At 38.4% G+C, this 14,378-nt stretch overlaps 2 protein-coding genes across 2 annotated transcripts; one reads left to right on the forward strand and one right to left on the reverse strand.

Annotated features, from left to right (window-relative positions):
* Positions 1–880: 880 nt before the first annotated feature.
* LOC116255045 (universal stress protein PHOS34-like) lies at positions 881–4,630 on the forward strand. The gene is made up of 4 exons (XM_031630767.2): positions 881–1,306; positions 2,221–2,315; positions 3,158–3,279; positions 4,364–4,630. The coding sequence occupies exons 1-4, from the start codon at positions 1,126–1,128 to the stop codon at positions 4,443–4,445; spliced, it is 480 nt and encodes a 159-aa protein (XP_031486627.1). The 5' UTR covers positions 881–1,125; the 3' UTR covers positions 4,446–4,630.
* Positions 4,631–6,022: 1,392 nt separating this feature from the next.
* LOC116255274 (translationally-controlled tumor protein homolog) lies at positions 6,023–12,737 on the reverse strand. Its single transcript, XM_050078100.1, has 3 exons — positions 12,555–12,737; positions 12,181–12,273; positions 6,023–6,238 (listed from the first exon to the last, which is right to left on the reverse strand). Exons 1-3 carry the CDS (start codon positions 12,735–12,737, stop codon positions 6,023–6,025), a joined length of 492 nt encoding a protein of 163 aa, XP_049934057.1.
* Positions 12,738–14,378: the final 1,641 nt, after the last annotated feature.

A 14,378-nucleotide genomic window follows, 5' to 3' on the forward strand; every position in this document is an offset into this window, starting at 1 on the left:
CTGAAGCTCTGCACCTTATGGCTACTGGGGTCGAGTGTGTAAAGTGCAAAGACTATATATATATATATAAAGAGAGAGAAAACCGATAAAATGAGAATGCATAACACAATTTGGATGTAAGAAGTTCCTTAAATACAAGAACAAACCGCAAAAGTAAAACAAATGAATGAAACATACAAGACACTAACACAATAAACCAGAGTAAAAATGGGGTGGGGGAGGGAAGAGAGAGGGATAAAGATGAGAGGCTCTGGGGGTCATGAAATGAGATTTTTGATGACGGCCGGTTCTAAGATCCAAGATTTCATATCCCTACGAGGCCAACAAGCACACCCTGTATTTTGCTACTTAATGTGGTTTCAAATTCACAGTATTGAAATATAATATTTGTTCAAAAAGTAGTCTCACAAGGGATAAATTCTAAATCAGCTTTAGATATAGTCGAATGCTACTTAACATAGATCTAAAAATACACAATGCCCAAATCTACTAATGTAAAGAATTATAGTAAAATCCATGGTATATTACTTTTTTGCATTGAGAACAGTTGAATTTAAGATCCGAGAGTGGGTTTAATCTTGAATCTATGGTTCTCAAATCACAATGATCTCAAATCGTATGCAATCAAACGCCTCCTAACAATGAAAGACAAGTACTTTACCACCCATTCAAGTGAATGAATCAAAAACTTCAATCTGATGGATGAAAAAATAAAACTTCAAAAAAAATCTTCGTCAAAAGAAAGAGGCATATCAAGAATTTGAGATCTTTATCTTTAGATAAAAGTTTTCATCTACCAAGAACCTGACACCAGACATACGTCAGTAAAGCCGTGCAGGCTTTCGCATTAAAAAGGCCACTCGCCAATCCCCGAGCAGAGGAGATTTCGTGTCTTTCCGTGTGTGTGCTCACTCTTTGCGCCGTCCGGGGCTCTCGGGGCTCTCTGGCAGTGGCTGGCTATGCTCCACGAACCAAGATATTTTCTGCTGTGCGAGATTGATGAGCTGGCTAGTCATGTGATCACCGACCCCACTGTAATAATCTGCGATCTTCTTACATTATATATGTGGAATCGCATTTCTGCAGTGATAGCGAGAGTGAAGAAGAAGAAGGAGGAGGAGGAAGATGGAGAAAGAGAGATCGGTGTTCATAGTAGGGATTGATGAAAGCAAGCAGAGCTTCCATGCTCTTGAGTGGGCGTTAGATAGTTTCTTCGCTCCTTTTTCACAAGAAACTCTTCCCTACAAGCTTGTCATCCTCCATGTCAGGCCCGTTGTTTCTTCCTATGTTGGCATGGCTGGCCCTGGTACGTCAACCTTCTTCTTCTTCTTCTTCTTCCTGCGGATTTTTTGTGTTTATGCTGTCGTGCAATACTGTTTTTCGACCAAGAAGGACTTCAATGGCTTCTGATTTGTGCTAAAAGATAGGCACCTCTTTCTAGGGCTCCTGCAGATTGGTGGTTTGAACTGGAACCACCTTGGCCCCCTTTTCTTTTCTTCCGCTTCCTCATTCACTTTTAGATTGTTCTGGTGGATGTTGTTGGAAAAGATTTTGTTCAATTTCGCTCTTCCCCTGTTTCTTTATCGAGTTCAACAGTTTTAGGCTCTGTGAATGTTCATTTTTTCTTGGGGTTGGTCCTGTTATGCTTTTGTAAAACGAGAAACAAGTTGGGATTTGCCATTGTTGATCTTTTAAGTATGATGGTAGTTCTGTTAAAGATACAATATATTTTCGATTTACGGGTTTTCAGATACCATATTTCAGATTTTTCATTTTTTGTAGAACATTCAATTGCTTTTTTTTTCTTCATCTTCACACTGTATTTGTATATCAAATATTTTTCTTTTCAAGATCAAATATCAGTGTCTCTGATCATGATAAAGCTTGATGATTATGTTCTTTTCTTCTTCAGCAAATCCGTCTGATCCAAAAAATACAAGTTAGCAAATAGGCAATGCTAAACATATCCATACAGATGCCAGCAGCAGCAAGAGATGCACACTTGGCTAGAGTTGGAGTCAAGATCATCGAGTTGAAGAAGCTCGAGTTTAATACCCTCTATTAACATAATCTCACATGAGTTTGTAACTGCCTATCTCCATTTTGTCTAGGACTAAGCAAATACAAGCACAGGGATGCATGCGTATGTGTGTGTGGTTTGATCTGGTGCTTTATTAGCTTATGCTATTTTCTTGAACGTTTGTTTTTTTGAATTTATAGGTGCTAGTGATATCTTGCCAATGGTAGAGCATGATCTACATGCTTCAGCTACCAAAGTTACAGAAAGAGCTAGAGAGATCTGCGTTTCAAAATCAGTAAGATTTTCTTTCACATCATTTTCATTATTGCAATGCTATTGGTTCTCAATTTCCATCACAGTTGGTTACTTGTTTAGCTCATAAAGTTTTTCATAAATGTGTTTATTAACCAACTAAAAGGAAATGTCAGTAACTCAAAAGTATGACGAAATATATAATGAAACATTAAATGCTATGACAGCAAAAAAAAAAAAGCTTATTCTTCTCTCTTTATGAGAAAGGAAGAGGTGATAGTAAACCACAAGAACATAAAAAAAGGGGCATCTTTGCCTTCTAATCAAAAAATGGTGCAAAAACATAAATTAAGGGGCTGTCCCTTGCCACATGGCCAGAACTGGTCGTGTCCTTAAGTAGGTGTATGAGCGACCTCAAGAGTTTTACCAATTGGAAACTTGTACATGTGCAGCAACTTGCAAATATATATATATATATAGATATATAAGAAAACCGGGTTCTGATTCTAATAATTCAGACAATTGAGTTTATTTCTCTCTTTATAAAATGCTCAATAATGAGTATTCAATGAAGAAAGAAATAAGCTTAAAGATTAAAGTTATTAAGATTTGTACAAGTGAAGATTCTTTGTCCTTGTGTGGACACTTTTCGAAAATAAAGACTTGACAACTGTAAAGATAATTGATTGTTGTCCACCTTTTTAAAAGCTAGATTTGCCATTAGAACCTGTAAGGCATTTGGCCTTGTTCATCGGACTGCTCTTAATGGTATCTTATGGTGATCTGCTGTTAGTTGTTGAATCTCATTATAAGATGAATATGTTTAATATTGTCTGCCAATTTGTGAAGACATCAAGTTATATATAGTGGTGGATGCATGTGTAGGTTACCGATTTTACTACTGAAGTGAAGGAAGGCGATGCCAGGAATGTCCTTTGCGAGGCAGTTGAAAGGCATCATGCAAGCATGTTAATTGTGGGCAGCCATGGATATGGAGCAATCAAAAGGTAAGTGAAACCAAATGTAGACTTCACGCAGAACTTTTTTTAGGCCGACTATGTCATATAGTTTGATAATCACCGTTTGCTGCTAGTGTCAATTAGATGTCTACTGTTCGTGTTTCTTGATTACCTCTCGCTAGCTCAGTGGATACTGTATTTTCCTTTTTCTTGTTTCATTAGAGTGAAACAAAAGCTTTTCAAGTTGGACAGAACAATATAGAAGAAGTACATGTTTTCAAAAAATTCAAGATAATAAGCTTGTTTTACAACAAAAGCTAGGCCTGTATCAGAAAAACAAAAGAAATGAAGCCTGTTTTTGAGCTTCCAACAAGTGGGTAGAAAAATTTTTACCAAACAGAGGCTAGCTGTCGTACCATCATTAATTGAGAGGTAAAGAAGGGGTTTTTTTCTTGGGTTGTCTCCCCACCAACCCAAAAAGGAAAAGGAGGAGGAGAAGAAGAAAAGAAAAAAAGAAAGGAGGGTAAGTGAATTTTTTTAGAATTCAGAAAATGTTGCTGAAACCATAAACTTAACTGGGAGCTATATGTTGCTAATGCACTATCTCCCTCTTTTGAAACGTTGCATTTGTCTTCTCTCTCTCTCTCTCTCTCTCTCTCTCTCTCTCTCTCTCTCTCTCTCTCCATTTTTTGGGTTTTAATAATGTTTTTATAATAAGCAAAAATGAATGGCTCCCACGGCATCAACATTTTGATAATAAAAAAGTTAGTATTTTTCATAAAAACAACTTGATTCAAACCTAAAATAAGTGAAGAGGCCCATTCAGGAACAAGAAAATGGCATCGCGATTTGGATCTTGATGAAACAATACATCAATCAAAAAATCAAAAGAATACATCAATAAAAAGATGTTCAGTGAATTATAACAAAATAGATTTTATAAATATATTTTTTTAGCAAAAAATTGAAGGGTCAGGTTTTCATTCCTCACCTAAGTGTTTGTTTTTTATTAATTTCTCTTATATATATATACATTCTTTTTTCTTTTGCTTTGATTTACTTAAGTTAAAATTTCAGTTACTAGGTGTCATAGCATCTTACCAGGGGTTTACTTAATGGAATTTGGGTGCAGGGCTGTGTTGGGGAGCGTAAGTGATTACTGCGCTCATCATGCTCACTGCACCGTGATGATTGTTAAGATGCCCAAGGTTTAAGCACTAGACTGGTCGTTGCGAACCAGCTCTGTGCTTCATCTGCTGTTCATTGCAAGCTCTTTTGTAATCCATATGTATCGATTTCGCACGACTTGGACGTAATTTTTGATGATTACACGTTGATCTTCGCAGACCATTTGAGACATACTTTAAATTTTAGTAGCTTCATGAAATCTATTTGTGAATGAGTTATTTCTCTCCATACTAAAAGACCTATCAAATGAAGCAGTTTGGGATTGCAATTAGGGGCACCAGCTAGTCTATTTAAGATATTCTTAAGGGGGTTGGTGTGGTAGGGGAGGGGGCTGGTAGGCGGCTAGCCACTTTCAGTTTCAAATTCTTAAGGCGTCAACTCTTTGTGCTATAAAAAGGAAGCCTCCTGGTAGGCGGTTAGTTTCAGTTTCGAATTCTTAAGGTGTCAACTCTTTGTGCTATAAAAAAGAAACCCTAGGGTTGGGTCGGAGCTTCGACTCTTTTTTGGGTGGTATGATGAAATCTTCCTCTAGCTCACCAAGACGTAGTCGATTTAAGACAACCAAACATAATGGAATTTAGATCAAATTTAAATTTGGTATACAAGCGCACTTGAGTTTTAAATAAGCCTTTTAATATGACATTAGAAAGCATTTTACAGTAAATCCAACCTATTTGCAACCCTAATCACGATTTTCTAATCTAACCCATTTGCAATCTTAGTCACAATTCTCTTGGTAAACTTTTAATTGGTTTGAAATTCAGAACTGTATTTTGCAAGTAAACGTCTTCATGACCCTGACACTGAAATATGGTTAGAGACCTGGACAAAATGTTAACGTTGATTTGGGATTGGAACAATCAAGTAACCAACATAGTAAGGAACGCTCCCTTAAAAACTCAACAAGTCTATCTTAGTTTTGGGGTTTCATGATCCTGACTCCTGAGAGAGAGGCCCTAGAAATATAGCAACTCAAGAAGCGTCCAGCTCTAGAAATATTGCAACAAGACGATGTGCCCGTAAGTTAGAACATCGAATTACATAGCATGTTCAACCTCAGACTAGCTAGTGCAGATCTTATAAACAAACAAAGGAAAGATTTAACAAGCAAAACATTTTGAATTTCAACAGCTATAAAACATTTTGAATTTCAAGCACAAGTACCACAAGGAAAACCGATGCCATAGGGGAAGTAATACAGTTTTATAATCACCATCGTGCATCCGTCTGTATCAGACACATTGCATTCTAGAATAGCAACAATAGATTCACCAACATTAAAATTTAAGCAGAGCTGCAGATAATATTGTTACTGTAGCAGAAAAGAAGACAGTAGCTTATGGACATCATTAAGAAACACATGCACACGCACAGATACAAGTAGTGAAGTGAAAATGTTTGAAGTCAAGCAAGCCCAATCAAGAAGTTGTTCTTGTTCTCTTTCTTCCAATACACACTCCAAGCAGATTTTCTTGTATCAAATCGAGGAAACCCCAGCACCTTTACCCAAGTAAAACATCTGAAAATCACATTCAGATCTTGATCTACATCAAAATTGTTTGCTTGCAACAACCAGAAGTGAACCTGTGAGCCTGAAGGTATGCTAATTCAATGCAACGACATCAGTATCAAAAGCGCCCATCCAGCTCAAAGCCAGACACTCACAGCTGAAGGTCTTAAGCTTAGAGAGGAGAAATTTGGTAGCTTCTTCAATGTGTTTCTTGAATAGTTCCTGCTTCTCCTCATCCAACTTGGGAGTAAATGCCTTAATGTGACGCTTCATATAAGTCACAAACTGCTTGATCGTCAACACCTTCGTCTGTTGGGATTTCTCCCCATAACGCATATACAAAACCAAACGTATATACCCTAAACAGGATCATGCTCATGCTAAATCATTGAAATAAACGAAACCTTAAACTGAAGCAGAAGCGTACCTGAATCCATCTGATATGGTGCACGGGAAGATCGCAGCAGGGTCTTCCAGGGTACGTGCGGCGCGCTTGAGGTCTCTCTCAGATGGGGAAGAGGAAAACCCTAGAAACCAATGTTTCAGGCAACCATTGCACGACCCCAGGGACCACTACCATTTTTATAATAAGGACAATTACGGATTCCACCCATCAAAGAGTCTGTAATTCCGTACTGGTATCTATACATTTCAAAATTACCCCATACCATCTAAAATGACGTAATATCCCGAAATACAATCACTTAAGCGGATATTTACATTAAGACAGCCATAATGTCTGAAATTCCTCATAGACATATGCCGGCCCACCAAATGATCTTTCAATCTCCCACTTGGGCCAAATATGTCTTAATACATTCAGACATTACATAAAACCTTAGGAACTCATAATTGCTATCTTATAAACGTCATTTTCACCAATCTCGTCCATGACCATATCAACACAGAACCAAAGCGGCTTTCACTATAATAAAATTAACTAAACCTTCAATGATCACAAATGTTAACATAATCAATGACATAGATCTGATATGGATGTATAGCATGAGAATTACATGCAATGTGATTACAACATGTCTATTCTCAACTGGTCCAACTTTAAAACATTATGGAGATCAAAACATAAACACAGAATGGAACCAAAAAACTTTAAACTTTATTCTGCAGAAAACTGAATATGTGTCCATACATTAGAGCAAACAAAATACAAACTCCCACTAAACCAGCACATCATCCAAGGATAACATTCCCATACGAACAACATGTTCGTGAAAGACCTTATGTGTCAAACCCTTGGCATGCAGATCCGCAAATCATAGAGTTTGTCCCAATATGCTCTAAAGATACCTGACCATTCTGTATCCTCTCTTTAACAACCCAAAAACTTAATGTCGATGTGCTTTGACTTTGACAAACTGTAGCTATTATAAGAGTACATGACTGCTGAATTATTGTCACACAACAACCTTAGTGGTTTTTCTATACCATACAAAATGCACAGCCTCGTGACAAAATTCTGCAATTACAAAACCTGATTGGATGTCATTATCTTGGCACCCAGCAAAGTCAGAATCTGAATACCCAATGATCTCCCACTGGTCTGACTTCCTGTATGTGAGCATAAAATCTTATGTTCTTTGTAAGCACCTCAAAACTCTTTTTGGCTGCTTCTCAATAATCCATACCAGGATCACTTAAGTGTCTGCCTAACATTGCAACGATAAATGCAATATCCGGACGAGTACAAACCTGAGCATACATAAGGCTTCCCACAACAAACGAATAGAGAATTCTTTTCATTTCCTTAGATTCGATTTCACTTTTAGGGCACTGTTTGAGACTAAACTTATCTCCTTTAGCAACTAGAGTATCTCTTGGTTTACAATCTTTCATGTCAAATCACTGAAGCACCTTATCAATGTAGGCCCTTTTGTGATAATCCAAGAATACCCCGAGAATGATCTCGAAATATTTGGATCCCCAATACAAAAGATGCACAACCAAGATCCTTCATGTCAAATTGTGTTGATAAAAATTCTTAGTTTCATGCAATATGCCCACATCATTACTATTCAGCAATATATCATTGACATATAAAATCAGAAAGATAAATTTGCTCCTACTGAAGTTTTGGTATACACATTCATCAATCATATTAGTTTCGAAACCAAATGAAACTATAACTTGATAAAACTTGTAATACCACTGACGGAAAGCTTGCTTTAGCCCATAGATGGATTTCTTGAGTTTGCAAACCATTTTCTTTGCATTTCCTGAAACAAAGTTTTCTGGTTGCACCATATATATCGTTTCATCAATGTCTCCATTTAGAAACGCTGTCTTAACATCCATCTAATGCAGCTCTAAGTCAAAATGAGCTACAAGTGCCATTATAGTCCTGAAAGAGTCTTTCAACGAAATTGGAGAGAAAGTCTATGTATAATCAATGTCTTTCTTTTGAGTAAAGCCCTTAGCGACAAGATGTACTTTATATCTTTCGATGTTACCTAATGAATCCCTCTTGGTTTTAAATATCCATTTACAACCAATGAGTTTCACACCTTCAGGCAAGGGAACAACTTCCCATACGTCATTATCCATCATGGACTTTATTTCCTCATTCACTCAAGAGATTTAGAACTCTTTATTGCTTGCTGGAGGTTGATATGATCATCCTCCATTAAGCCCATATCAACATCATGTTCTTGGAGATAGACAAAATCATTTGAAATTGTATTTCTCCTCTCTCTATTGGATCTCCTCAGTGGCACCTCTACTTGATTTTCTTGAGATTGTTGAGTTTGTTCTTCAGTATGAAGATCGACATCATTGCCTTCTTCTGAATAGAGTGGACTCAGGTCCCTCTTCAAAGGCAATGCTTCTAACCTGATCACATCCCCAAACTCAATATCCTCAAAGAAATGGGCATTTCTCTTTTCAAAGAAAGACTTACTGAATGGATTATAAAACTTATAACCCCTTAGTGTTTGTTCATTTTTCCTTTATACATTCAATGTAAACATTAAAGTCTGCAAAATCAAGGGACTTAAGAATTCCTTTTGACATAAGCCTTTATATTCTTTTTTCAGAGATATGTCCTAAGCGCCAATGCCATAACATAGCAGAATTCTCTTTGGCCAATTTCTTTTAGTACCACTAAACGTAACATGCAAGGTTTCATTATATGAAGCAATCGTATCTATCAAATAAAGATTATCGCTACTAGACAAAGAACCAGTGACAATCAAATTTGAGTACAGAAACAACTTAAGTTTACTTCCTCCAAATGAACAATAATAACCGAATTTGTCCAATGAGGAAATAAGAAACCAAATTCCGTCTAAGAGACGGTACCACATAAGTTTCTGTCAAATTCAAATAGCAACCAGTCTTTAACAATAACCGAAAATCTGCTATGGCTTCAACCTTCGCCTTCTTGTCATCGCCCACATAGATGAATCTTTCAGCATCAATTGGCGTTCGACAATTTAGGTTGTCTTGCATAGAGACACTTATGTGAGTAGTAGTACCTGAATCTACCCACCAAGTGTTTTTGGGTACTGAAGTTAAATTAACCTTAGAACAAACCAAAGTGAGAAGTGTACCATTCTTTTTACGCCATACGTGATATTTAGTATAATCCCCCTTCATATGACTTTCACCCTTGCAAAAGAAGCAGCCTAATAGGCCTTCCTTATGCTTCTTCTGTTTCTTAACGGATGATTGGTCAACTGCAATTTCCTTAACAGTCTTTCTTTTCTTACTTGAAAAAATCGAATCATTTAACTCAGGAATAGTACTCAAAATTTACAAATATCATATAAGCAGAACTCACTGTACAAAGAACAAACCAAAGCATGCTCATAATCAATACATGTACAAAGATGAAATAACAAATATAAATGAATTTAAATACAATGACCTAAATCCCATCACAAGGTACCGGTGCAACGTTAATATCCAATCTTTGGATTGAAATACTAACTGCAAGTGGTATTCTTGGTCAACAATGAATATAAATAATTAACCCTGTCAAACAACGAGCCTATCTTTGGATTGACTCGCTATTCACATGGAAACCTTAAAAATTATCATATATTCATTGCCATGTATACTTAAACCTGACCAAACAACAATCCTCCTTTGGGCTGATCATTGTCCGTATGGATCAAGTATACTATCATCTAATGTTTAAAACAAGCAAATTCGTACAACAGAGGTCACTTTGGTGACATAAAATATAAACTTACTCATTTAAAACAACAGACATGGCCAAAGTTCAAATTCACATTCCAAACATTCATCTAAAGTACACTCATAAATTTAAAACATGCAAAACATGATACATGAATTAAAATTTATATACAAAATTTGTCATTCATTGAATCCAAAACCTGATGTATAAACCAAATTACCATACACGTATGCCCTACATTAAATCCAAAACCAAAATGATTCAATGAAATGGGCCCAAAAGAGTCCAAAATTTATAAACCGGTATCATAATCGTGCTTAAGAGGGTCAAGAACTACTGAATCGGCTTTAAAATGACCCGTATCGTTCTTAAACCACAATTAGAACACCCACATACCCCTACATAGGGCTTAACCAGTCTAAAAATTAGACGTACCGGTCAAAAATAGACTGTATCGGTTCTAAAACCCACTGAACCGGTTAAAATTGGCCCAAAAAACGGTTCCAAAATTCAATGAACCAGTCTGAAAAGCCCTGAATCGGTCTAAATATCAAGTGAACCGGTCTGAAAATGAACTGAATCGGTCTGAAAACAACTGAACCGTTCTGAAAAGGATCCGAATCGGTTTTAAAACTGAATGAATCGGTCCTAAAATGGTCCGAATCGGATCTAAAAGGTCCGAACCGGTCTGAATCGGACCGAATCGGTTCTGAATCGTGTTGAACCGGTCTGAAACCGAATGAACCGGTTCTGGTCTTTTCCAAAACCGGTTTAAAAAAAAGGAACCGATTTACTTAAACCAAATGGATATGGGTCGGGTCCGATAGGACCCGACCCGGTCCGAAAAATCAAACGCAGGGGCTCGGGCGCGAGGCGGCAAAATTTTTTTTTTTTTTTTTAAAATCACGATGGATTCGGATCGAGTCTGTCTAGACCCGACCCGGTCCGACACAGCTCGACCGCCCGAGCGTCGCGGGCGATGGTCATCCACCGGCAGGCCACCCAACTTCGTGGGTGGCCGCCGGCAGGTGCCGCCTGGACGGCCGGCCGTCGCCCGCCGCGATGGCCGGCCGTCTCCTACCGAAAACCGGCCGTTTCCGACCGGTTTTCACCTTCTGATTTCCGCCCCTTTTCCTGGATTTGGGCGGTTGCTGAAGCGGCGAGGAGGCCATCGGGGGGTCGCTGGTGACTGTGGGTGGATGGCGGCGGGTCGCACGGGCCCGTCCGGCGACAGCTTAGTCGCCGGCGGTCGCCCTCTGCCGGCCATCACCTCTCCCTGCCTTCGCCTTTTCCCTTCCTCTTGTTTTCTTCTTTCATGGCTGCGAAGGAAACGCCGAGGGCACCGACAGGCCACCCACGGCGTGGGTGGCCGTAGGCAGCGACGCGCCCCAACGGCCGGAGGCCCGCCATCGCCCAACGGCGACAAACGCCCCCGATTCTGTCGTCCCCTTCTACGATCCTCCTCATGGCTGCAACGGAAGCCCGACAGCTTCCGTCGCACGCCCTCAACACAATTTTTTTTTTTTTTATTTTGAAAAACTTGCAGCCGAAGAACCAAACAAGGAACATCCGAACGGGAAACGACGCACAAAATCATCCAAAAATCAACGATTTATCGAAGAACAAAGGGTCTGATACCAAATGTTGGGATTTCTCCCCATAACGCATATACAAAACCAAACGTATATACCCTAAACAGGATCATGCTCATGCTAAATCATTGAAATAAACGAAACCTTAAACTGAAGCGGAAGCGTACCTGAATCCATCTGATATGGTGCACGAGAAGATCGCAGCAGGGTCTTCCAGGGTACGTGCGGCGCGCTTGAGGTCTCTCTCAGATGGGGAAGAGGAAAACCCTAGAAACCAATGTTTCAGGCAACCATTGCACGACTTCAGGGACCACTACCATTTTTATAATAAGGACAATTACGGATTCTACCCATCAAAGAGTCCGTAATTCCGTACTGGTATCTATACATTTCAAAATTACCCTATACCATCTAAAATGACGTAATATCCCGAAATGCAATCACTTAAGCAGATATTTACATTAAGACAGCTATAATGTCTGAAATTCCTCATAGACATATACCGGCCCACCAAATGATCTTACATCGTCTTCATCAGCACCCTCGGCAGATGGGTTCGCACCAATATCTACGTCAATTGTTCCTTGAACAACCCACTGACAAAACGTAGAAATCACGAGAAAATTGCAAAGCTCAGGGAGAGGATTCATCAAATTCTTTGAAATATGACATAGAGAACAAGGTTATAAATCCAAAGAGTATGATCGATGAAGACCTTTTGAAATATAAATGATGTTTATCTAGAAAACAAATTTGAAATCCCTTCCATTACGCAATACAACAAAAGCTTCTTACGACCAAGCAACAAAGAAGTAAATCAAACAATCCGGCCAAATCAGCTTATGTAGAATAAGAATCAAAAGGGTATGGTGCTAACCTTTCCTTCTACCTCCCATAGCATGCCATTAGCAATTTCTGTGTGTGAGGATGAATCAGAAAGGAGCTCATCTCCTGCAATTATATGACCAAACTCAAAAAACAACAGTAGTTTATGAACAGACGAGAAAGGCTGGGGTAAATGACGAAATTCTGTTCCATATGTCCACCACGTTATGGACATAAGCAAACATGTTAGAGCATTTTCTTCACAAAATACAGAGAAAGAAGTATCCTTGAATACGAGGAATCACGCAACAGCAGCAGGGGTTGGTGCTCAACCGAGTCTAATGCATGAGCCAAGGCCATGGATCGCATTCAATCAAGAGACTTCGGCTGCAGGAAATCGCAAGTCAGTGTAGGAATCGTCAAATCCGTAACAATTTTGATTGAACTGTGAATCGACTGGTTTTCGAAAAGCACAAGAGGGAGATTGGCAGTGTGTAGAATCGACCCCAAAACATCCCGTTTGTTGGATTCTCAGAGAATTGACGTGTCGAATCATGAAAGGAGAAGAACGAACGTTGCGAACCCAATGTGATTCGCATCAACACGAAGAACAGGAAGAAGACATGCAGCACATAAAATCGAACGGACTGAGAAGCATGAAAATTTGATACAGAACTCATACCGTAAGCATCCAGAAACGAGTGAATTCAGTCAGAACTATAATGCCTTCAAACCAAACACCCCATTAAAGTGACATCGCTAATTATTTTAAATCACATAAAAATATTATAAGTGTATGTAGGAACTAGGAAGTATTTTCAGGATACATTATTTTTTTTGGCAAATTATTAATCCTTATTCCGTGGGTAACTAACATACGGTTTTGAGATTATGGTTTTTTTTTTTTTTTTTTATCAAATTCGACTAGAGTTGATTCCCAATGCATCTAAATTATTCAAGGTAGAAATATTTTTTTTTCAAAATTTTTATATAAGACAAATAAAATTTTTTAAAATTTAAATACAAACTTTTTTATTTTTTTATTTTGAGGTGGGGCCAAAGCCCATGCGACCCCCTCTTACATTTTATCATTCCTAAAAAAAAGAAAAGAAAAATAAAAAAAATTATTTAAAAAGGATCTAAAATAAAATTCAAAACAAGGTCAAATGGGATCACTCGAGCTATGGCCCCTAACAAGCACTTGCATTTCATTTATGAAAAAATGACTAAAATGGCCAATCATTTAAATGGAATGCCTCCTATAAGGATAAAAATAGAATATGAAAAATATTACACAATATAAAATTTTTAAAATACATCAATTGGCAAAAAGGTGAATAAAATTTACAAATTTAATGATATTTGCTTTTATTTTCAATTAGAATTTACAAATTTATGGAAATTTGCGTTTATTTTCAATAAACGCCGAGTTGAAGGTCAGGCCTAATACTCGTGCGAGTTTTCGGCCCTATCAGAAGCATCCACGTGTCCCCCACAATGACACGTGGATACTTTCAATTGGCTGGCGCACATGGTTGATTCAAGTAGGGCTGGCTCTAGTGAGGCCCCCATCTAAACAACCCAAATGATTGTGGGTCCCACAGTCCCCACGATGTGCAACTCGTTGATGGACCAATTGGGTTTGACCCAGAGAGCATTGGTGCATTGGCTCGAGCCTAATACAAGTCGAACTAGCCCTCGACTCTAAGACAAAGGGGAAGAGGGGGAAGAACAACGAGTTGAGCTACTTCGACTCGTTAAAGTTCGGCTCGTGAACGAGTTCAAGGCGAGTCATTTGTTTAACGAGTCGAGCTCGAGTTTATGAGTCTACTTGTTTAAATAATCGAGTTGAGTTTCGAGCTCAAACTTTAATCGA

The sequence above is a fragment of the Nymphaea colorata genome, chromosome 5 (genome assembly GCF_008831285.2).
Source record: "Nymphaea colorata isolate Beijing-Zhang1983 chromosome 5, ASM883128v2, whole genome shotgun sequence".
NCBI classification, from domain to species: Eukaryota; Viridiplantae; Streptophyta; class Magnoliopsida; order Nymphaeales; family Nymphaeaceae; genus Nymphaea; species Nymphaea colorata.

What these genes read in the sequence shown, in the direction of transcription:
- LOC116255274 (XM_050078100.1), bottom strand. Translation starts at nt 12,737, where the DNA reads ATGTCCATAACGTGGTGGACATATGGAACAGAATTTCGTCATTTACCC. An exon ending in TATGGGAGGTAGAAGGAAAG is followed by an intron (nt 12,274 to 12,554) that starts GTTAGCACCATA and finishes ACGTTTTGTCAG; the next exon opens with TGGGTTGTTCAAGGAACAAT. An exon ending in TAAGATCATTTGGTGGGCCG is followed by an intron (nt 6,239 to 12,180) that starts GTATATGTCTAT and finishes AAATCCCAACAG; the next exon opens with ACGAAGGTGTTGACGATCAA.
- LOC116255045 (XM_031630767.2), top strand. Translation starts at nt 1,126, where the DNA reads ATGGAGAAAGAGAGATCGGTGTTCATAGTAGGGATTGATGAAAGCAAG. An exon ending in TGTTGGCATGGCTGGCCCTG is followed by an intron (nt 1,307 to 2,220) that starts GTACGTCAACCT and finishes TTGAATTTATAG; the next exon opens with GTGCTAGTGATATCTTGCCA. An exon ending in AGATCTGCGTTTCAAAATCA is followed by an intron (nt 2,316 to 3,157) that starts GTAAGATTTTCT and finishes ATGCATGTGTAG; the next exon opens with GTTACCGATTTTACTACTGA.